The following is a 24,507-nucleotide window of genomic DNA, read 5'->3' as shown; positions in this document are numbered from 1 at the left end:
GGGGGCATATTAACAGGTACAGCTCTGAATATAAAGCAGTCCAGTACTAGACCACTAACGCGGACGTCGGCTTTAAAACATGTAACTGACTGAACAAGTCTGTGATTAGGGGCGTCATGAAAGTAGACTTTATGACATGGCTGTTGTGTTGGGTGGCATTCGATTGTACAGGTTCGCTTAATGAAGTAGCCACTGATGGTATATTAACAAATATGTAACACAAGGACGGTGTAACTTTCCACATCTGTCTAATTTGGTAGTAGGTTCGGTCGTTATCGATATAGTGCAAATGTTTAATATTTGATTGTATATGATGTTTTAGTTTAAATGACATTAAAATGAAATAATATCACTGCCAGGGGTAAATGTTTTTCTTAGTTGGCACTTTGGAGACGGTCCCTGGGCTGAGAGCGTAGAGGAAGCAATGTGCTCGAATATCTGATGTGAAACGCGGCGAAAAAGCTCGTTCGCATCTACCTGTCATTGGTCGTCGGTTTGGTAAGCGCACCGACTGCGCAGCCGCAGACTGGTTCTCAAATCTGGCGGTACAGTCAGCTGACGAAGGGCGCGGAGTCAGCTTGAACTTGTATGCAAACGTCGGTCTTCGGTGGGCCTTTTCAGACATGGCTGCTCCTGTAAACCTGTGACAGGATGCAGAAGTCTGGGAGTCGGCCGCCGCAGGACTTCCTGTTATATGTGATCTTACAGAGCCGGATCCCTGAATCGGTCCAAGAGCCGTAGTCACGAGTTGCTCACGACACGCAGTCATTTCCTACAAAGTACCGCACGTACAAAGCCCATACCCGGCTGCTCGGAGGGGGAAGTTGGATGCCGGCATACTTTGATTTCCTTCTCCACGGTTTGGCTTTGGCCCGGACACGAAAGATGCTCTCCTTTGAGCAAGTGAAGCGGAGCTTGGAGAACGCAGGGCAGCCGCACGTCCTGCAGTTTTGGCCCGAGTTGTGCGAGGGGGACAGGGAGAGCTTCCTCCAGGAGCTATCTCAGCTGGACCTGCAGGGGCTGAGGGATCACTGTGAAGGGGCCGCGAAGGCTGCAGCCTCCCCCTCTGCTAGTCTGGACCAATACGTAGAGCCGGTCCCCCCACAGTCCATCGGCAGCGTTAGGAAAAGCGACAGAGACTCTCTCGCAGCGTGGGAAAATGAAGGTGAACGTCAGCGACACTTTTTTTTTTTACAGAGACTACGGTAACCTGTAACTACTTGGAAATGTGGGCAAAGGGGAAAAAAGAGGAAGAGGGAGCAGAGTTTCTGAACAACATGTTTGTGGTGTCAGTCTTATTACTAGTCCGCCTGTAGATGTGACATATTTAGTTGCAGTGTCCCCTTAAAGCACTAATTAACTAAAGTAATGTACATTAGAACAGTTTTGAGGTTTTTGCTTCTTTTTCCTGAGTATTTCCCTTTTCTTTTACTTTAAACTTCTTCTCCACCACATTTCATATATATGTTGTATTTTTGACTCCACTACATGTTTTGACAGCTTAAGACTTTACATAAAAAACACCAGTTTATAAAATCCAGTGCCTTTTATGAATATTAAACATTTTTGGCATGTGTCCCCCTTCCATAAAAGGAGTATCTACTTTGGACCCCCAGTTCCCCCAAAGAGACATTTCATCTCTGAACTTACCAGATGTTTTCATTTAATTAACTTTTTCTATGCCCAAATTTTCCAATATTTCACAAAAATCTAAAATTAGAAAAAAGTCCAAAAACAGAACTTCGTCTTCTTTCCTCTCTCGTTAATCATTTTATTACCCCCCCCCCGTGACCCTTTAGAGGGACCCGCCCCTAGGTTGGGAATAAAGTACCTAACAGTATATAAAGTAGTTACCTAGCTCCACCTTGAGCAGCTACAACAGAAGGTCACTAAACACTTGTGTAGCAATATGAATGATAAAGATCTAATATCATATTTACCTCATTATCATTTAAAGTTTAGGTATGAGCAGCAGAGTGGGGTAAAAACGCTCACACCAGCCTCTGACTCGAGATTCAGCGTTACCAGGAATTTCTGACAGCGACAATATCTCCCTCTGAGTGAGAAGAACTACAGAAATGTCAACAATGTATTGGCAAAGTGGCTGAAATTGCTCCACTGCTGGCAGTCACATCAAAACAAAATCCAATATTAACACTGATACAATCCATTTTTATCATGATCTTCTGGCCGAACTTCTCCTGAAAATGTCTGCTGGACTTTGCAGTCTGGTCAATATGGCAGGCGAATGTAGATTACAGTATTTGACATAGCTAAGTTTTTGTTAAAGGGCAGCAATACAAGCAATGTATGAGAGCATTTTATGTTTCATCTGTTAATGTATATCTGATGTATTGAGTTTATTGGAGACTTGGACTGAAAAAGGCAAAGTTTTGATTCCATTAGGCAACTGGCCAACCTGAGGTATGTGGTGGTGGCAAATTATGAATTTGCATGGTTTTGAGAAAGGTCCACTCATATGCAACCTGTTACAAGGGGTTGTGGGTAAGCATTTCTTGGCTTTGAGGGTCACAAGCCAAAAAGGCTGTGAACCACTGGACTGAAACTCCTCCTTAAACTCCTGAACAGCTGAACCACAGCATTATAAACACATTTACAAGTTAAACGTTAATGCTAGCTTTAAAGTTTTATGAAAGTTTTCACTTTACACTATAAAAAAGATTTACTGTGCCTGTGTTGACCAGTTGTTAAAGGTCCTGATTTCAAATCAGTAAACATGTGTACTGCCACTCATATTACCTCTCTTTTTTGGACAGGGCTGATGCAGATCTCAAAGAATCGAGTTGGAGTCCTGCTCTTGGCTGGCGGTCAGGGGACCCGTCTTGGCGTTCAGTATCCCAAAGGGATGTACAATGTTGGGCTACCAAGCGGCAAAACCTTGTATCAGATCCAGGCAGAACGCATTCACAAAATCCAGGAGCTGGCAGATGTCAAGCATGGTTCAAAATGCACCATTCCGTGGTAAGATTATATGATGGATATTCCTTGCAGTGTAACTAAACCCCCAGCTCTGAGCCTAACTCCATCCCGTTCATAATTTTGAAAAATGCTGAAAAAAAAGTGGGCAAGGGGGTGAGAGAGGGGAGCGGGGAGCCAGGGGCAGGGACCTGTGAGGCAGGAGTTGCTCAGTGACTGCAAGGCACCAATGCTAGAGGGCTCTTTAGAGATGGAGGTTTTTTTCCACTCCAGAATCCCCTGAAGAGGACACTGTGTGCGGAGGACCATGGTGGTCCCGAGCAGCATCAATTCAAGCTGTTGGCTCCAGCCAAAGTTAATGCCTGAAGCTGGAGCTCTCAGAGCCGAGCATGTAGTTAGAATAGCAGTCTCGAGAAAAATGCCGTTTGCGAATGTTCATAGCAGCGTGTTGCTATCGAGGGACCTGCTGCCGCCTGCAACCACAGCTGAGCCATATGAGGGTCTGAAGGGAAAGAATGCAGTCCGGTGGTGCTTCTGCAGCCAGCACAAGTCTGAACCGCTTAGCAAAAAATAATGTAAACTCCTGTGAATGATGAGTCTCAATCAGTATATATTTGAAAGTGAGCACAGTTTCACAGACTCCCACTCTTAGACAGGTGCAAGGGGAGATGGGCTGCCCATCTCTGTCTACAAGGTGTTAACATTCATTTCATGATGTAAATAAGTCCGTAACAGTTGACTCTATGTTAGCATTGGCCTTGGAAGGTACAGGGTGATTTAATACAGTAGATGGCGCCATTCTCAACCCATCCGACGCCGATTTTCATAACTCGTGCAAGAAATGAAAATATCAACACAAGCATTGATGTGTTCCATCACAGTACAGTCCTATCCTTTTGTTTACAGCACAAAAAACAAGTTTAACTGGGCAGTACCTCTTTAACTACTCTGATCATGTGTAGGCTTATGCTGACACAACAAATACTGTGTGTCATATTACCATTCGTTCGGCATGTTGTTTCAGTTCCCCTGGCAAGTCCAGTATTCTCTCTCCTAGCTCTGTTCTGGTGCCCACCACTCCTGAGAAAATACATCTGGCTCTTTAGCTGCTAAATCTGCTATACACGACCAAGATGCAGTAACTATGTGTTTAGTCAAAATTTAGTTAAGACCAGTACCTTAATCCATTCTGTTTGAACATGTAATTTTTTATGCCATGTACCGGAACTGTATAATGTCAAAGAAAACAGCTAAAAAAAAAACCTGCTAGCCGTTTCCTGTAATTGAAATATATCAATTATTTTGATTAACTAACATCTTGGTTAGTTAGTTTATTATCTCACATAAATAAGGCAGTGGCTGAATCCGGACATAGAGAATAAAAATGGCTAAACTAGTCATGCTAATGGTAGGCTAACAACCCTAGCTTAGCAGAGTAGCACCAACTGCCACCTTAGCTTTTGATTGTAGTGGAATTCACGATTTGATGAGGTTAAGCTAACGTTAAATCACAATGAATGTATTAAATTGTAAATTAATACATTATATTGATTTGAAGGTAATTATTACTAAATGGTAGATGGGAAGCTGATAGACGAAATTTGTGTGCTGATAGTGTGTTTTCATTTGTATTTCCTTCAAGTTTTCCCTAAAAGCAATTTTTAGGGTTGGGTTTATGGTCTTTGTCAGTGATTTTCTTGTTGCTAAGTAATCTGTCTAAAAAGACATAAAATGAAGATGTTACATCCTATTCATCTGTTATACAGCTTATTCAGAGAGCCTGAAAAACTTTATACCCTTTTTTCTCAACTTCGACTTCAGAGCCATGCCGCTGTAGGTCTGAAATGATCCACTATCTTCTCAACCAAGTTGCTAACCGTGGTAGTGTACAGCGGCTTTATCAGAGGCTTTTTCTCTGAAAACAGCTGCCTGCTGCTGCTGGAAACAACACTGATGAGAGTGATGAGACTGAACCAAAACAGTCAATTTGTGGGGCCAGAAAATTAAAATGATGAGCTGATGTTTAAATGCTCAGTAAAGCTGAGGGAAACTGTGGATAATAATTTGTGGGTTTTTCAGTACATGTGAATACTTTCACATACAAATACCCATGTGATCCATTTTTTATAAATAGAAATCTTGACTAGTGCAGCTTTAAGGAATGTTAAGTGTTAAAAACGTTTTTTGGGTGTTTTTGGCTCGCAGAAGCTTTAAGATAAATAATGTCACAGGACTATAGAGCGTAAATACAAGTTCACCATTTTAAACCTTTTGTCTGTTTCAACTCTTCAGGTACATAATGACCAGTGAGTTCACTCTGGCTCCCACTGAGAAGTTCTTCAAGGAGGCCAACTACTTTGGTCTGGAGCCATCAAACATCTTTTTTTTTGAGCAAAGGATGATCCCAGCAGTGACCTTTGATGGGAAGGTCATCCTGCAGGGTAAAGGGAAGATTGCCATGGCCCCAGGTAAGTACATATCAGCTCATTCAGAAGACCCAGAAACAACATGAAATCACTTTGGTTTCACTTATTGCCACTGATGATTGTTAAGGGTAATTTGAGGGAATGATGACGTTTCAAACCACTCCACTCTCTGTCAGATGGTAATGGTGGTCTGTACCAGGCGTTGAGGGACAACATGGTGCTGGAAGACATGAAGAAGAAGGGTGTTGAGTACCTGCATGTGTACTGTGTGGACAACATCCTGGTCAAGATGGCTGACCCTGTGTTCATTGGGTTCTGTCTCTACAAAGGGGCTGACTGTGGAGCCAAGGTAGAATACTATCACACAGTAGATACAGAAGCATAATGCCCAAATTGTCAGTTGACTCCCGATTCTATCTGCCCTCTGGCTTTTATCATGTACCAGGTGGTCGAGAAGGCGCACCCTGCAGAGCCAGTGGGCGTGGTTTGCAGGGTGCAAGGCATCTCCCAGGTTGTGGAATACAGCGAGATCCAGCCAGAGACAGCTGAACTCCGAGGACCCGGAGGAGAATTGGTCTACAGTGCCGGAAATATCTGTAATCACTTCTTTACCAGGGCTTTCCTGCAGGATGTAGCAGAGTAAGAGCCTTTACTGTCACATACTTAATGAGATTTTAGGATCTTTCTGACAGCACAGCACAAGCACGGGAGTCACAGTATAATTAGACTTATTTGAAAATGACTACAGACCAAGGGGTGAGAGGCAGTTCATGGAAGTCTATAAAGATACAGTACATTGATAAGCAAACTTTCACAGGACATGCTCATATCTAAGGTCATCCATTTTTCAAAGTTAAACCTGCATTAACTGATCTTTGGCCACTTGGGAGCAGAGAAAAAAAGCTGTAAAAATACCTTATAAAGTTTATAAGAACTTTCTGCTGAAATTAGCTTCCTCCTGTGTCATGAAACAAAGAGCGTGAACCAAAGCAGTAAAGCTGTGAGGCTGAAAAACCAAAACAGCAAGTTAAAAGAAGCTAAAAGAAAAAAAAACAAAAAACTCTTTAATGCTGAGGCAAACTGCAATGGGGTTTGTCACTATTACCCCATTCAGACCAACACGGTGACATGGATCAAACCATCATTGGGCTCGATCTCTGTGGGTCAGTACTAATCAGCCGACCCTCCTCCTGACCGGTGTTGAACGTGGATCGGGTGTTGGCTGGCTTTTGTGATCTGAGTATGCTACTAGGAATGGAAATTAATTCAATGATACTTAGGTTTAAACATCATTTAACTGACTCACAGAAAAAAAGAGGGTGAGAGAAAGAGAGAGTGCAAACAAGCATGGGCAGTCAAGAGAGAGGGAGCATGCATATGAAACTGAAATTTAACTGGATGTAATTCTGTCTAATTCTCTGGTTCATCAGCAGAGTGTTTGGAGATACAGTATGAATGTGGCTAATGAAGAATGTCAAAAATCTTGTTAGGAGTGGTGCTTGACAAGCCATCTTAAAAAGTTACAAAAATCTAGTGATCTATATCTCTTATTATCAACCAATCTCATGTACAGACTCAGTCCAACAATAAATGTCTCCTACTAACAAGTGTTGCTTGTAAATCAAGGCCCTTATTCCTATGTGCCATAAAGCTCAATGTTCAAAAACTATTTAAAAAAATCCAGTACACTATTGCACTGGGTGACATGTTACTTCATTACCATGAACACCACACACTGTAGCTTATTTTGACTCAAGTACTGAGGTTGCCCAAACTTTTGCACAAGTTCATGAAATAAAATGTATCAGTTTCCTGCAGGGGTTGCATTTGCTTGTTTTCACTTCAGACAACTTTAGGATACTGTAACAATGCTTCAGTGCTCACTCAATTACTGTTTGTTTACTTACATACAACAATACATTGGGGTTATTGGGGTGAGTCTATGTGACTACATTTTCTTTATTACCCTTGATGACAGGGGCTACACAAAATTTTGTCAGATAGTACTCATGACACCTTCAGAGCACTAATTTCTACCAGTGGGAAATTACTCATGCAACAGTTCATAAATGGTTTTTGTTGTTGTGTTCCCCAGCAGATGATTCTTAAAAGATTTTGGTGACTCCCTGTCCTACACTGTAGCACCACCATTGGGCCAAAGTTTGCACTTTATTACCTTTGGTACCTTTGATCCCTGACATGTTATCTCAAAAACTACAAAAATTAATGGCTAGATTTCCACAGCTGTGGAACCTTATGGCCCCCAGAGGATAAACTCTGTATATAATCTTCATTTGCATATTGTTGGGTCCTATAATCATTGGTTGGTTTTCCTACTATTTCTTTCGCCTTACAGGAAATTTGAAGGCCAAATGAAACAACATGTTGCAATGAAGAAAGTGCCCTTTGTGGACACGCGTGGCAATCAAGTCAAACCCACCAATCCCAATGGCATAAAGATGGAGAAATTTGTCTTTGATGTCTTTCCATTCTCAAGGTACTGTTGATTATTACATTGTGTCTTCAGCTATTGACATCCATTGTTTTACTGCACGTCACATAAAATGACATAACTAATAGTTGAAACATTTACTCTCTGTCTTTGGAAGGAACTTTGTTGTGTTTGAGGTTGTAAGAGAGGATGAGTTTTCCCCCCTGAAAAATGCAGATGGGGCAGCCACAGACAGCCCGACCACGTCCAGGAACTCTTTGCTGGCTCAGCATTGCCGCTGGGCCATGGCTGCTGGAGCCAAGCTGCTAGATGAACATGGGAATACCCTTCCTACTACAGCTAGGTCAGTGAAAATGGACCTATATACACCCTGCAGCAGCATATAATGTAAGAACATGAACCCTACTTCTAAAGATTACGCTAAGCCAAGCTAATTGCCTGCTGGCTTTAGCTTCATATTTAACCAGCAGATATGACAGTTGTATCAGTCTTATTTAATTCTCGGCAAGAAAGCAAATTAGCATAATTCTGGAAATGTCAAACTATTCCTTTAACTGTTACATTATTTACTGTATGTGCTACACTTGTATTCATCCTGCCAAGTGTTTATCTATAGATTTTCTCCAATCAATTTGGGTTGCAGCAGCCAGCTAAACCCTTCCAATCATATAATACTGCAAATGAGCATTAGATCAGGGGTCATAGTATCTAGCGGAGTGATATCAAGGGTCAGAGTTGTCTCTTTGGATATCAGTTAAAAAAACTTTGTTGACATTTCTGAAAGAGTGCGACACTGACGTTGTGGTAGACAATCTACAAACAAAAACTTACTCCATCAAAATAATGTGTTGTATTAAAACTTGAAAAAATACGATCTTTGTGATCTAAAAAGGTGTATTTGTGTGTGTTTTTTCCTATAGTGTATCAGCGGGGGACAATACTCCAGCTCATTGTGAGATTTCACCACTGGTCTCGTACTTTGGAGAGGTGAGAAAAGGAAAGTGCCCACAGATCTAGATTAAAAAAAAACGTGTTCGGTTACTAACAAGTTGTGTTATACTGGTGAAACCTACAGAGCAGTTATAGTGTTTTATTAATTCATTTTAATTAAGGTACTGTAATTTAACCACCACCTCACTTCCTCTGCAAGGGCCTGGAGCCGCTGCTGAAAGGGAAGACACTGCCAACTCCATTCATTCTGGATAAAAAACAGGCCGAAGAGCTGCAGGCTCAGAAACATTTCTCTGATGAACAGAGTACTATGTGATTGCCAGCAGACATTTCACCACTGTGAAGTACAGCATGGAGAAGAAAATCCTATATGTAATTGTTTGGGTAGTTTCGGCCCAAGTATGCACAACTGTTTAAATTCATTTTTGAAGTGTATGTGTTATATCGATAATTATTATGATAATTATATCGAATTGCCATTTCATGCATCTAATGTAATTGTCACTTTTGTAAGAGCCACAAATCATGTGATTTGCTCACTTGAAAACAAGGGACAAGCAGCAAGCTATGGGAACTTATATAAACATTGATTTATTTTACATCTAGTAAAAAATATAATCAAAATACCTCACCTCGTGTCCTCTCCCATTCTTTTATTAAATACATTCTACTCTCTACTACCTGTTTAAAGTTCCTAGAATTGATTTTCAGCTGTTTCTTTTTATGCTAATGTCTTTCACGATATTCTTGAAAGAAATTCACTTAGCTGGGTGTTAACTGAGTTGTTTTGCGGAATATTTCCTTCAGAGCATCATTGTGCTGAGCCACAAAAAGTCATAGAAAACCTCCAGCAGCTTCCATGGAAAGGCTCAGCTTTGGAGCTGTGACCTACATGTAGCTTGTCATCTGTTTTGATTAATTTAACAAACAAAAAGCACATTTTAAAAAGTAAGACATGTAATAGATAACTAAGTGAAAGATGGAACATAGAACATTTACTTTGACATATGTCACAGTAAATGGTGCTAAATTAGGAACAAAGCAAAAACCTATATAGCCATACGCAGTATTAAAAATAAAACCACTATTTCATGTAGAAATACAGTGAAAGTAAACACAGTGTAATCAGAGGGTTGGCCAGGGATTGCAGCGCTATTCCCAAAAAACTCCACAGTTGACAAAGACAAGTAAGACCGTTGCCTCTGGAAACGAGCGCACTTAGGTGTGAAGCAGCAGGCGCTCAAAGGTTTTTTTTATTGTCGCCGCATAGTGGCCTGAAGAGCCAGTCATTGAGCACATGGGCTTTGATTTTTTTTAAAATTTATTTATTTATTTATTTATATTATTTTTGCCATGACCGCAAAATTCAGGGACTTGTGGATTTGTGTGTTTTAGCCACCAGGCTGCGACAGTGAGGGACGCAGTAGAGCGTAAGAATGTGCAGTACACGCTCTTTCAGCAAAGTAGTGAAGCTGCGGTACCTGCCGACACAGAGGGAGCACTGTCTGTTGCTCAAACACCCTTTAACGAACAAATATAAGGTTCTCCTCAAGGTTAGGAAGGTTCTTTTAAGATACAGACTAGAAACTCGTGCTATCCTAGATGACGGTTCCCAAAGAACAATTCTATTGTCTATTCCGCCTCCTTCCTTGAGCTTGAATAGTTGTCAGAGATCCTTTTCTTACGAACATGACCATTGAGGGAATGAAGATCACCTTTAATATCTTATCTGCCTCTAATCCCCTGAATACAGTCCTAATTAACTGAGACTTTAGCTCTACTCATCTTGGTTTGGCTGAGCAGACCTATCCCTCTCTGGTTTTCCATGCCTTCAGACAACTTCAGGGCACACCTATTCAGCTATTTGACAATCCAGCGTGTCTTACTTACATGATGATAGCACCATTTACTGGGCTCTTCAAGGTCCTACCTTTCCATAGATTCCTAAGACCATAACTCTGCTGAACCCGAAGCACTTATTGAAGTCCATACCCAGTTTCTTGAGAGTTGCTCTGTCCGAACAGACGCCTGTCACGATGTGGAGAAAACTTTGGTAAATTGATTTTCTAAATTCATAACCAGTTCACTTTGAAACCGATACCACGTTTCACAGCAGATGGCGTCGATCAATATGCAACACCACCACTTTGGCTTAAGACAGCCTTTATATTCCAAGCTCCCAAGACAGCAGTGACGGCTTCCCTCTGACGCACAGAAGCTCAGTTAGCCTGTAACCCAGAACAGGCAGCTATCTGCAACCAAGATATAGAGAAGTCGGGTTTCCTCAGGAGGGAAATCAATCTAGTGAGTCTTGGTGCAGTACATCATCCATCATCTAGTGGAACATGATGGTAAGCATTGCCTTATCTTCAACTGTTCATACAAATACTAAGGTCACAGTCTGAGTATCTTCAACCTGGTCCAGTTCTTGGTCCATCCCTGATCGGTGTCCTCTTGCACGTCAGTCAGTATCAATTTGCTATGAGTAAAGAACTCAAATTCATGTTCCCTCAGATCAGACTTCTACCTGATGACAAACTCCTTCTCCGTTTCCTGTGGAGAAGTAGGAAGAAAAATAAACCTGCGAGTCTAAATGACTGGCAGGTTTTACCTTTTTGGTACCGTTTGTTGCCCTTGCTCTGCCATATACTGTATGCTTTACAGCTCCATCTTAAAGGTCCTCTAGGACCACACACATTTCCTTTTGGCCTGACGTGGATTAGAAATTTTCCAGCGAGCCCTTAACTGCCCGAAGGTCCAACATTTACCATCAGAGGCTCGGTCTGCCTCCTCAGAGCTCTGGCTAAATGAAGATCACACAGAACTCTAAGAAGGAACTCTTGGGCTGGTCTGGCACTATGCTACCAATACACTTCGCTACAGGTACCAACCAGTAGAGTATCCTGTCCTGACCCTCAGAAATGTGTACAAAGTCATAGCCAGCCAGTATGATTCCCCTCAGTTCCCTCATCCCTTTCATCACCCATGCTAAGATTCTGCAGTTTTGTTTAAAGTAACGCTAGCGGTATGACCCAATCCTACCAGTGAAAATCAAATCATAATGGAAAACACGGGAAGAGGAACTCCCTGACCTGGACAGGTTCAAGATCACTTGATGTTACAGTCCAACAGATGAAAAGATGATGATAAGGGAGCTGCTTGTAAAGGCATTGTCCAAATCCATAATAAGGCTAGACCCTCAGACTAATTAAACATGTTTTGAAGTTATTGTCTGATCATTTGTTTGTAATCAAACTACAATATCCCAACTGTTAATTCCAGGACACTTAATCACTTTTTACAGTTTACTATGGTTTCCATCTCACTTTGCTGACGCCTGAGTCATTAGATGCAGCTGCAGAGTACTCGACATCTGACTACTCAGTCACCTAAATGAATGGATGCAATTTGGAATAAGCAGAAATATCTGAATACATATTTTAGAATTGTTTCCTTACATGCAGTATAGGTTACTTTACCAACAAGAGTGTTCCACTTAACCAGACAAATGAGCTTCCGCAGAAGAGGGAGCTGGAGTTTGTGTAGAGTGTATGTAACTTGTTATTAAATTATGTCTGCTGTTTAATTTCTCTGTAGACATGCTGGTGATCTATTTAAATGAAAACAAGGACCAGTTTAGTCGGACTGGACAAACTGTTCCAGAATTTTGCCACAAACGACCTTTTTTTCACTGACGTCACCCAGCAGTCGTAGTGTGCCTCTTTTCAGAATAGCCCTCGCGCTTTAATGTCCCTCCCGGCCACCCTAGCTTGGACTGTCTCGTGACCGATGCCGGCCAATCACAGCTGAAACTGGAAAGGGGACGACAACAAAAAACAAATGCATTAGACATAGCGGACGGTTTGTGTTGCGTTACAAGTGCAGAACCCTAGTCACAATAATTATTAGCTCTAACATAATAGGCTAAAAAAAAAAAATGAGATACCATGCTTTTCGATTCATATCTAATTCAACCGAGGGCTTAGTCAGGCGAAACAGATCATGTGAAAACTGCATCCTAGCGCAGACGGTCACACTCCAACCCTTCCATCTCTGGCGACGTTAAAGTCAGCTAGTTCTCGGACAGGACGCGTTGCTTTGGTGTTAACGGTGAAGTTGACAGGAGGGTGTCGTCTTAGAGCGCTAGATAGCACTTTGTCATTGACCAGTAACCCGCCACCGACTCCCCTGCCACTGACAGCCCTGCGAGTTTGAGCGCCCACATCCATCCCGAGATTGTTATGGACGCCTTAACAGGCTAGGACAATGTTCAAAAATGTTTTTGGCTCAGGCTTTCTGGTAAGAACGGCTCATGTGATTCTGACATGGGTCATAACATTGATACTCTTCCTACATGACACAGGTAAGCCTGTCCACAAACGAACGATGCACCACGACATTATGTGTAGCTGTAGGCTTGAAGTTGGAAATAAGCACATTCCTGATGTATAGTGGCGATTGCGAATATACGAATGTCAGCTAAGGAAGAAAGCTCGGATTGGCATTTGTGTAGTAAACATTGAGTGTGAGCACGGGTAGGAGCAGCCATTGGGGTCCCAGCTCGGCAGGACTTGTGTGTGTGTGTGTGTGTGTGTGTGTGTGTGTGTGTGTGTGTGTGTGTGTGTGTGTGTGTGTGTGAGTGACTGGGTTAAAACATATTTCCCCCGTGTGTCTCGGTCGAAGAGCTGAGGAAGCAGGAGGAGACCGGCCAGCTGGTCCAGCCTGTGATCTTCGTCCTCCTGGTGCTGGTGTCTGTGTTGCTCTATTTCGCTGTTTCTCTGATGGACCCCGGCTTCATCCTGTCCGATGACAGCGATTTGCAGGTTAGTAATGATCCTAATGTCTGTTTCTGTCATTAAGCATAAGACAGCTTTCTGCCAAATCGGTTGGTGTCAAGAGTCAGAGAAGCAGCTATAATAGTTTGAAGAGGCCACTGGATACTATTTTGTAAAGGCAGTTGTTGTTGATGTTGCTGGTTGAGAAAGACACATGATGTATGGGACACCTTAAGAGAAAGATGTGTGTAACAATTGTAATAACTATATTAATCATTGCAGCCCATGTATTTTTTTAAGCAAACAACAGAAAATGGTCTTTTGCTGTCTTTTTACATGTTTGATTTACATTGAGTCCAGTACAGGTAGCACCTCTCTGACCTGAGAAACACACATTGATTTCAGCTGACAGTATCTCTTACCGCTTCCTCGGGGCATTGCAGATGTATTGCAGTGCAGGTGTTGCACGGATTTGATGCATCACTGTTTTTTTTGGAGTGAGTACACCTCTAGGCCAGGGAGGAGACTTATGGAATATTAGCAGTTTTCTAACACTGCAAGGGCAATTCATAGTATCTTGGAGAATGGAGTGTGAAGTAATGTTAAGCTGCTTACTTGGCCAGTCATTCAAAGATGAACTTTAATCATACATGAAACTATCGAACCAGTCCTGATAATTATCTCGTGATAAAGACCCAGGATTATGTGTACATCAGACCTTTGGGAAAAAAATATGTTGTGGGAATAAATTGCACAACAGGTCATTATAAAAGCTTAAAATGAAAACGGGCAGTGGCCCTCCTGACCCCTTCGTCTCCTGTGCTGTGCCAGTTCACGCTGGGAGTGACTGAGGAGCAGCAGGACATGATCCCCCCCACCACCAAATCCCTGCGACAGCGCCGCTGTGGCCGCTGTCTGCTGCAGGTATGCTGTCCGCTGTGTCTGCGTGCTGCCATGGGCTCATGTGGCACGTGGCTGTTATTTCAGGATGGGAACACTTTCCCTCGGGTTAGCGCAATTACAAAAAAGATGGTGAGATTTCTGAAGCCAAAGAGTGTGAATGAGATATTTTTGTCAGCACGTGGATTGAGCTAAATTATTTTGACCTTTTTTTTTTTTTTTACAAAAACTTAGGAATTTTGTTAGAAATTTGTTTTTCATCATTGTCTGATTTATGTCATACTGTCAAAATTTAGTATTTGAGTCTGAAAGTGTTTTTTTGACCTTGGAAACAGTAGTTTGACAAAAAAATAAAAAAATAAATAATCTCTCAATAGATTTTTCCAGAGCTTTCGGCCACATCTTGCAGATGGCGGATGCCATTTGCTCAGTTGTCAACTATGAAACTTCAGTCATATGTTTAAAGTTATAATAGAGGAAGAACTGGGGAAGACTGAGATGTAGTTGAAAGCTCCGGAAGAAGCTGGAGGATCTTGAGTTAAGACTTTTTTTGTTTTTTGTTTTAATTGCCTGCATGGTTAATGGATAGTGGACAAGGTGTTTGCAATTTGTCATCTCTATGTGGTGACAATTTAGCAATTCAGGCTGATATGTGACACTTTTCTACAGCACTTGTAGGATCCCTCGGTGGTATAGAATAACAGATGGGTTGCCAAGCAGCACAGTTCTATGTTAAACACCCATACTACCTCCAGTGAACACAAAACATCATATGATACCGGAGCCATAGCTATTTAAGCAGTTAGGTCTCTGTGTACGGCAGTATGTAGCAGCTGACCGTATGTCAGTATTTTGTCTTTTCCGTTGTGTCTGTAACCTCCCTGCCGATGAAAAGCACGATCCATGATCAAAATGTAAACTATGAACCTACTATGAAAACCTCTTATCACTCTCAAATCGATTGATAGAGACTAACTCGAGACAACAACCAAATCTAATCTAAATCTGATGGTTTTGATTTATTTTCAACTGTGATCAGTTAAGAAAAGCCTTTATATCCAGGTCATTATTTCAGCCAAAACCTAAAGAACCTGTTAAGTCTCATATATATTGACAGAAAAATTCTAACTCAAGGTCCACTCACTAGCTTTTGCCAGTACCTACTTTTGAATGCAACCCCCATTGCTCCTGTGTAAAACGATTATTGCTGCTTCAAGATCAACAACTAGTCAACCAGCGTATATTCTGTAATGAGGCCTTAGCTTCCACAGTGAGTGGATGGACATTCTTGATACAGAGAGGGAAAGTTGTTCCTATTGTGATACTTGTGAAAAAAAAAGAAAATCACCAGGAACCACAGCAGCAAGAAAAGTTTAAGCTTTGGGTTCTAAATGTCAAAAGTGATGATAATCCAGGTGCTTTCTGAAAAACACACATGCTGTATATGGTATTTTCATCTTTTTCCTAGCAGCTGTTTTTTTTTTTTCTTTACACAAGACTGGCCAGACTTGTTCGAATCAAGCCTGGCTGCTAACGCTTCCAGTCCACCGAGCACAAATGTATGTTTTTTAATATAAGCCTTTATTTACAGTATGTTTCCTCTAAATACAATGACCTTTATTCCAAGTAGCAGCCAATGAGATCAAAGCACTGCCAGACATGTCAGCACTGTGTCCGGCGTTACGACCATCATTGCCCCTGGATCGAGAACTGTGTTGGTGAGAGGAACCACCGCTGGTTTGTGCTATACCTGGCTGTCCAGCTACTGGTACTGCTGTGGGGATTGCACATAGCCTGGTGAGTACAACACTGTCACCATTCCCTTCTGCTGGCAGATTAATGCTGCAGCTGTAAAGCCTCTAAAGATCTTTTCCCGCTTGTTTCCTCAGGACGGGTTTCAGTTATGCACCCGCCTGGCAGCTGTGGCTGCGTACCAACGGCATGCTGCTGGCTGTGGTCGTGCTGGTGGCTCTGCTGTCGCTGATCGTTTTGCTCCTGCTCGGCTCCCACCTCTACCTGGTCTCTCTCAACGCCACCACCTGGGAGTTCATGTCGCGCCACCGCATCTCCTACCTCAAACACTGTGGCGCAGATGAAAACCCATTTGACCGCGGCACCTTCCACAACCTTTGGGGTTTCTTCTGCGTGTGGGGCACAGTGGTGTGGGAGCAGGTGTACTTCAGGGAGGGTAGTGACCAAGTCTAGGAACATATCACAAGCATTAACAGACTGAAAAGACTAGATTTCACTTATGAACAACCTTTCTGGAATCGGGGATCACACACTTAACCACAATGTTAGGGGATAAACGATCCTCGTGTGCAGATTACCTTTATATAGGCACTATCAACTCTGCCAAATTTCCCATCTCCTTGAACATCTCTCCTCTCAGTAGCTCAGTACTGCAGTGGATCGCTTGCTTGTGTCGTCTTGCTATGTTGTTGCATTCCAAATTTTTCTACATTTCCAGTATTTTTTTTCCTCTTCTCCCCAAGGCATGGCTGTCAACAGAATAAAAAATAGTCTTGTGTTTCCTCAGAATGTGATATCTGCTCCTAGTTAACATCTCTTTGGACAATGGGTTACCAGCACTGCAGCCATTCCACCTTATTCTAACAATTGTTTACAGCCATTCAAGCATACCATTTCCCCAAAACAGGCAGTTGTAAGAAGTGTTTTAAGGTTTTGGATGAACGTATCCATAAAGTCCTGTTGACCCAAGCATTGTTTATTGCATCAACATTTGAGTAAAAAATATGTTTTAGGGGCATGTGTAGACAATCCAGATCTAAGGAGTCAGATCCCAATGGACAAGGTGGAGAATTTTTATAAAAACTGGTTTGTCGTCTTTAGTGTAGTTTCATGCGATTGCTAGAAACTATTGTTTCTAGCATTTAATCCAACCATGGTGTACAGGATGCTTTGACTTTCAATGGACAGAATTTCAAGCTATTTTATATTGTATCTAATTTTTAAACTGTTTTAAATCAGAAAATGTCTTTAGAATTTTGTATAAGTGTTTTACTAGAGTAACTAAAAGGATACTGCGGAGCAGGAGCTGAGTTTAAGTAGAAGGGTTTGAGTGCAATACTTTTGTGGTCTCTCCATTTGAGCATTTCCTTGTGCAATACTATCCTTGTGAGACAGCAATAAATGTTAATTTAATGTACAGCAGTAGAATTGGACAAAATTCAGATTGCCTCTAATAATAAGACTCATTGTTAGCTGGAGCTCTGGTTCATATGAATTAACATTTAATTCATGTCATACTGCTGAATTATATGCAATACTGTCATGCAATGTTTTATACTACTTTGAAAAATACTGTATACATCAATAAATAATTGTTTCATGAAGAGTTTCCTGGTCATTCAATGTCCAGCAGATCTAAATTTATTCATTCATATTTCCTTCATGTAGTTTACACTTTACATACAGGCTGGTTTGTTCTATACAAGCATAATCTTCATGACAGTATTATTTTAAAAGTACAACTACAAACAGTTGTATTGGCTGAGAAATATATCAAAGCACTTAAATTAACAATTTGGCTATTTCTAGTATATTACAAATTACATATAATAGGTTAGTTAACAATAGATGGACAAAATGTCCATAGTAAGTAGCAAAAGGTACAATCAATGCTTTGACCTTCAGTCAATTTTCTTCATTTAGATCCCAAATATTTACAGAGTAGTACTTCGCAATGAGCAGGCGGTGCTGACATTCTGAACATAACTGGCATAATATCCATCCCAAGCAAAATGACAAACAGTCAGCACAGAACAATTAGCTCAAAATCAATTTGAGAGAAAGCCAAAAAATGTTAAAAAGTAAACGCTGCATCATGAAATCAGAGCCAGTGAGTGTCCAAATGTAGCAGTGGAGAAACCAGGCCAATTTTACTGGAGAACTGAGCATCTCAAGGACTTTGTAGTGTGCAGAAAATAGGCCACAATAATTACGTGGTTTTGGAATGTGGAACTGTGTGGACATGAAAAAGGCAAGACTAGTTTCTAAACTTTGTTGAATCAGAAGCCAATAAAAAGTAGGTACAAACACAAGCCGCCTTTGACAATGATGAGGCAGTACAGAGGGGATGATCCCTTTGGTCAACTCATGAAAGAAAAGTGAAAGTCAGCAAAGATTTCTTGTTGCTCAGCAGTGAGGATGCAGGGTGTTCGTGGGAGCGTGAGGACTGGCTTGAGGCGAGTGAACTCCTCGTCGAAGTTACTGATGTCCTGCGGCGTCCTGATGAGTGGCAAGAATGGTGGCTTCACCTTTTTTGCCAGGAGAGCGTCCCAGTCCATCCCCTGTCAACAGACAATGGGTTTAAGAAAAGCAGGAATCACCGGCAAGTTACAAAAATTATAGACACAGACAAAAACCTGCCATTCTGATTTGGATTCAATATGCAGTGAGTGCTGTGGATGTACTACCTTGTTGCTTAAGTTGATGTACAATTAAAATACATTTGACTGTTTCACAATATCTTTTTCATTGCAGCCATCAGAAGACATACAAGGTATCGCTTACTCTTTAACTGACATTTCAACTGCTTTTATCTTTTACTCTTCAACTGCTTTCAGATGTTAAACATCAACTGACAGTTCCATTGTTTTGAGTTCTTATTCTTGAACTGAGAGTTCCTCTGCTTTTACTGTTCAAACACAGTTCACTTTAACTGCTTTCAGTGCTTACACTTCAGCCAACACTGATGCTAGACTTGAAGTAGCATCCGTTACTTTTAGGACTTCCACTTTAAGTTGCGCTTCCTGCTCATTTCTCAGTTACACTTCGACAATTCAGAAGTGCAGTTTTCTTTAAATACTTAAAGAAAACTTCAACTCAATCTTCAACTCTTTTTAGCACTTTCACTTCAACTGTCATTTCAAATTCTTTCAGTATTTGTCCTTTGACCACAACCCAAACTTATTTCAGTCTTAACTATTTCACACTTTTTAGCTTCAAGTACACATCTGCAGAAAATTGCCTTTTATAGTTTCAGTATTTACTCGGAAAACAGTTTGTTACAGACGCTTGGGAAAAGTGCCATGGAATGACCTGGAAGAATCTGTGTCTTTTGATCTCCGAGGCGTCTTCCTCTCCCGCTCCCAGTCGCGTCTCCGGATTTTTCTGCAGCAGCTGAAATGCAGTGAGACCAATGGAGGGCAGTCAGTATAACAGGACATGCAACCTTCAGATCATTTAGAGCCCTGTAATTGAATCAAATGTTGAATGAAATCAATGATGTTGATTCATGATTACAAGTTTTAAACACACCAGACTGATTTCGTAGTCTAAAAACATCCTGACAAAATTCCCATGGAGAATTCAGATCCATCTAATAGGACACCAACCTTCTGAATGAGAGAGACAGACTCAGGGGAAAGCAAGCGAGGGTAGTGCACATCATCGTTGACGATGCTGTCAAACACCTCTTCCTCATCATCACCTGGGAAGGGGGACTGAAAGAACAGAGCAGCAAAAACTTAATGCTCATGTACAAGATTCTGTTCCTTCTGTGGAAAGTTAACTAAAGTACAATTTTTGTTGGCTTTCCCTTTTTATCCTGACCACACTGGCCGCAAAGAGATCCCTTCATAATATAATTTCAACATAAAAGATGGGGGACAAAATCCACAGTCCTATTCCTGTGTAAAAATACATTCCAAAAGTAAGCAGAGGCTAATATGAGGCTGACTCAGACAAATCAAGCTGGTATCTTCCAAAGTTAGTCTTTTAAGTACACAATTTCTTATTTCTGTTACTCTGCAGCATCCCAACAAGGAAACATTGTTTCCCACAAAGACAATCTGGTACTGAAAGTACTCATTTAATTTGACTGACTCACACTGCTGAGAACTCATTTTAGTTTTTGATGAACTTTAGAATGTATTTTTACACAGACAAAGGGCTAGCAATTTTCCCTTCCTGAAGCAATACACTGGTATTGCTTAACTGCCCGGCTCAGTTTGGCAGTTAACATGCATGATTCTACTGACCTCCCCCACCAGCATCTCATAGATGAGAACCCCCAGCCCCCACCAGTCCACGCTACGTGTGTAGTTATTGTCTGTCAGGACCTCTGGAGCCAGAAACTCTGGTGTGCCACAGAACGTTGAGGTTCGATCCCCGTGGCCCATACCTACAAATAGTACAGTGATTACACACACTGTCAATCAGTGGCATTAACAAAAACAGTTTTGCACTGTTTTGCACATATTAATATGCAATTATTGTGAAAAACTTTTTTTTTTTTTTTTAAGTTACAGTATGACATCACAAGAATAGGTGTTCACACTCCAAAGCCTGCATATACACAAAATCCTGTCAAGAGACAAATGATTATGTACAAACTATGATATGGAGATCACTGTACACCAACTGCATTTTTAATTCCCACAAACAGTATAGAGTGCTTCAAAAAATATGAATGACATTCAACTATTTTCTACTTGCCATGTATTGTGGGTAAAAGGTTTGCATCAGAAAAGAGGTTGACTATTACTAGCCCTTGTAAAACGACATTAAAATTCATTAATAATGTCTTACCTTCTTTGCACAAGCCAAAATCTGCTATCCTGATGAAACCATCTGCATCCATTAGCAGATTATCCAGCTTCAGATCCCTGACAGACACAAGTTGGCAAACAGAGACCAATTTATGCTACATGCTCCCAACATGCAGCTAGGTATGAAGTGATCCTGTTCTGAAAACAGCGTGACAAGCACTCACCTGTAAACTATTTGGTTTTGATGGAGAAACTCCAGACCCAGCAGTACACATGATGAATAAAACCTTAAAAACAGAGAAGTGGAGATAATGTAGAAAAAACACTCCTACAATGTTGCTGCATATCAGTGGATTGTGGTTTAGAGGGAGCGATGTGTGCTCACCGGGCCTGTTTCTCAGTGAAGATGCTGGTGTGAATGTGTGTCATGAGGTCTCCTCCTGGGGAGTAGGCCATCACAAAGCACACGTGGTCTGCAGTCTGGAAGCAGCCATACAGGTTTACCAGGAAAGGATGTTGAGAGGCGTTGATCACGTTAAAGATCCTCTTTTCACACATGAGGCTGAACGCAAACACAAAGAGCTAGTTACTAATGAAATGCTGGGTATTTAAGCATGCACTGCCCCTTTTTTTGCCCATTGACTACTGTACAGGGCAGCCTAGTTACAGTGCATCCGGAAAGTATTCAGACCCCTTCATGTTTTCAAATTTTGTTAATACAAAAAATGACGATATTCATATTATTCTTTAATGATGTCCAAGTTTGTTTACTTATTATCGCACAGGTTACATTCTCAAACAACATAGCTCATTAAGAACAAGCAGTTCTTCATTGGCCTGTACCATGAAGTTAGACTGTTGTGTTATCCAGCTATCTCTGGGATTATCTCAGGTTTTCTGGTATCATGAGGCTGTCTCACTTTTAACGGGGGAAGATCACCATGGTAACCCATGCTGCAAAGCTACTCTGTCCCAAAACAGGTTAAATTCAGAGGATCAGATCAAAACAGCTCAACTATTGAATCACCAATCCTGCAGGATCCTGACAAGGACATACATTCCAGGACTGTTACATATTTCTCATCCTTCAGGCTTTGTGCTTGACCACATTGTATTTGATATAAAATACTGGATACTATGTTGAAGTGCCAAGTCTCATCTTTAATTTGAGTATCTTTATATAATTATTGAAAGAACTGTGTGGGAGATATAGCCACTTTAAAACACAGGGCCCAAATTAGAAGGGTTCAAAAGTAACTGGACACTCGGCTGCTAAATGTTTCTAGGGCGGGTGTGTGTCGTTTCACTGTCAAGCACCTGATCTCAGTCCGACTGAGCAGCATTCCACTTGGTGAAGACCAGACAAAGGCAAAGAGAACTCACAACAAGCAAGAGCTGACGTAGGCTGCAGTGAAGCTCTGGGAGAGCATCACCAAGGATACAAAGTGTCTGAGATCTTTGATCCACAGACAGTCAGTCAGTCAGTGACTGCATAGGATTTTACACAAAATGTTAAAATCGAACAAAATCATCATATTTATGTGTATATGTCCAAATACTTTTGAACCCCTAAACTTTAGGCACCTTATTCAGACGACGATATCTCCCACACAGTTCTATATAGATGTAAACCTACTCAAATTAAAAGCTGAAACTTGTCATTATTTTGTTTTCAAGCACAAAGTCTGAAGAATAAAAAAAATGTGAAACTGTCCAAATACTTACGGACTGGACTGCATATAGGCTTTTAAATTTACAATAAATTAACAAGTAATAACGAGATATTATATGGGTCAGTAGAATAACTTTGCTGTTCCAATCTGGGTTTAAAACAAGTAATCTAACAAATGGAAGTGTAGTTCACCGCACAAAATAGTCAAATTTGTCTGGTAATTTTTTATTTTTTTAAATTCCTGACAGAATTCCTAATAGCATTGATGCTTTTACACTGTTATTCCATCACCGCAGGTCTGAATAACATTAGGTGACTTTCTGATAACTGGAAGTAAAAATGAAACCATCTGTCTTTTATGAGACAAATAATTGACACATTGTTAATTAGCTCCCAGGAAATTATAAATGCATCATTTCAGCCAGATAGAACCCATCAGGTATAAACCACTTTTATTCTCCTCACTGCTTTGGAAGCAGAAAGAGCCTGATGTTACTTTTAACTTTTGATTCATAATCCTTTGTACATCATGAGACAAAGCAGCAAAGAATACTCACTCTATAATACAGAGAATGTTTAAAATACCAAACACATTTAATTATTGATCTCATTTCGTGAATGAGAATGAAGTTCTTCATTTATGGTTCTGACAATGTTGCTCGTAATTAACAACTCTGCTTCTTTGACATGAACACACTTATAGCAGAATATGTAAACCCAGAGTAAACAGCCAGTTCATAACCAGCTTCATGATACCGGTTATCCAGGACAGCAGATGTTAGGCTCAGCGAAGCCCTGTAATCCATAGATAGCCAGACTAAAAAGAACTTGCTTTGTGATACAAGCTCCTAGTGCAGTCACATATTTAGATCCTAACCATTAGGGACATAGTGAAGTAGAAAGAAGTCTTTATAATGTAATTATGTCCCAAATGAACTAGCTAAGGGGTGTTCTTACCTGTCTACTTCGTCACGTGTCACAATGTCTCCTTTCTTCAGGGCTTTGATGGCATAAAGTTTGCCTGACTTCTTGTACTCTGCTAGCAGCACCTTAGATCAGTTACAATGTACAGGAGAAACATTTGATGCATAGTAACCTTCATATCTTTTTTGGAAAACATTTGCCACATTTCTAGAATACAGAAGAGACTTGACAGGAAATGACGGAATATAGAGATGGATGACATGCAACAAAAGGTTCCTGGTCGAACTCGAACATAAGACGTTGTGATTACAGGGTCAGTGTCCCAAACTGACCTTCATTTGTCACTGAGTATTCGTGGTGTTTTTTTCTGGTCAAAACACTGCTTCTGGCATTCTTACAGGTATAGTGCACAAGAGAAAAAGTTGCATGTGTACCTTTCCAAAGTGACCTCTTCCCAGGACTGAAATACAGTTGAAGTCTTCGATCTGTAGCCCTTCATCCCTGTTGCATGAGAATACAAGAGTGCACAAATATTTAGCAAGTGAAAAATTCCTAAGCCATTTTTACAAATTTCCACCTATTTAAACTGTGTTCTCTACACTCATAACATGAACCAAAGCACACTCAATGTCTATTCTTTACTCCCAGAATTTAAAAACCACCTTATCAAAGACAGGATTTCTGCAGGTTTCAAGAAGTTAAATTTATGACTTGTTAAGATCTTTTCAGAACCATTACAGATGCATTTTAAACCTAGAATTACTTACTTAAAGTAAATGAAATTTAACATGAACATTCAACTGAACATGACTACACATTTGTGTGTACACAAGAGTAGTGTGTGTGTGGGTACACAAGAACTGGGCTACATTAATCTGAGCTCTTCTCCCTTGGCCGCAATCTCCTGCTCTAAATTCTTGAGGTCAGCTAAGTTTTGCTTGGAGCCCCTTCTCAG

General features: G+C 41.0%; 3 protein-coding genes across 5 annotated transcripts in view; 2 read left to right on the top strand and 1 right to left on the bottom strand.

Moving 5' to 3' along the window:
• Positions 1-455: 455 nt before the first annotated feature.
• On the top strand, positions 456-9,398 carry uap1l1 (UDP-N-acetylglucosamine pyrophosphorylase 1, like 1). Of its 2 annotated transcripts, XR_005709750.1 has the most exons (10): positions 456-1,165; positions 2,778-2,982; positions 5,230-5,405; positions 5,540-5,712; positions 5,809-6,002; positions 7,720-7,860; positions 7,973-8,158; positions 8,736-8,802; positions 8,966-9,160; positions 9,312-9,398. XR_005709750.1 is itself a non-coding variant. In XM_040158398.1 (9 exons), exons 1-9 carry the CDS (start codon positions 829-831, stop codon positions 9,080-9,082), a joined length of 1,596 nt encoding a protein of 531 aa, XP_040014332.1. In that variant the 5' UTR covers positions 456-828; the 3' UTR covers positions 9,083-9,389. The 2 variants fall into 2 exon arrangements, 1 of the variants encoding a protein (XP_040014332.1); XM_040158398.1 differs by having other exon boundaries at positions 8,966-9,389.
• A 3,170-nt stretch (positions 9,399-12,568) lies between these two features.
• On the top strand, positions 12,569-17,765 carry zdhhc12b (zinc finger DHHC-type palmitoyltransferase 12b). Of its 2 annotated transcripts, XM_040157128.1 has the most exons (5): positions 12,569-13,129; positions 13,450-13,589; positions 14,373-14,465; positions 16,072-16,238; positions 16,331-17,765. In XM_040157128.1, the coding sequence occupies exons 1-5, from the start codon at positions 13,033-13,035 to the stop codon at positions 16,644-16,646; spliced, it is 813 nt and encodes a 270-aa protein (XP_040013062.1). In that variant the 5' UTR covers positions 12,569-13,032; the 3' UTR covers positions 16,647-17,765. The 2 variants fall into 2 exon arrangements, with proteins under 2 accessions (XP_040013062.1, XP_040013063.1); XM_040157129.1 differs by lacking the exon at positions 14,373-14,465.
• pkn3 (protein kinase N3) overlaps positions 17,713-24,507 on the bottom strand; it is a 31,473-nt gene continuing 24,678 nt past the window's right edge. The window contains exons 14-22 of the mRNA XM_040157126.1: positions 23,987-24,053; positions 23,586-23,677; positions 21,342-21,518; positions 21,181-21,243; positions 20,997-21,073; positions 20,447-20,589; positions 19,802-19,909; positions 19,506-19,586; positions 17,713-18,754 (exon numbers count right to left, since the gene is read on the bottom strand). Coding sequence (XP_040013060.1) covers positions 18,554-18,754; positions 19,506-19,586; positions 19,802-19,909; positions 20,447-20,589; positions 20,997-21,073; positions 21,181-21,243; positions 21,342-21,518; positions 23,586-23,677; positions 23,987-24,053 — 1,009 coding nt within the window. The 3' untranslated portion in view covers positions 17,713-18,553. The remainder of the gene's footprint in view (positions 18,755-19,505; positions 19,587-19,801; positions 19,910-20,446; positions 20,590-20,996; positions 21,074-21,180; positions 21,244-21,341; positions 21,519-23,585; positions 23,678-23,986; positions 24,054-24,507) is intronic.

This window comes from Xiphias gladius, chromosome 20 (assembly GCF_016859285.1).
Source record: "Xiphias gladius isolate SHS-SW01 ecotype Sanya breed wild chromosome 20, ASM1685928v1, whole genome shotgun sequence".
In the NCBI taxonomy this organism is placed as follows: domain Eukaryota; kingdom Metazoa; phylum Chordata; class Actinopteri; order Istiophoriformes; family Xiphiidae; genus Xiphias; species Xiphias gladius.
Note: the sequence above shows the minus strand (reverse complement) of the source record. Positions and strands in the feature narration are given on the sequence as shown.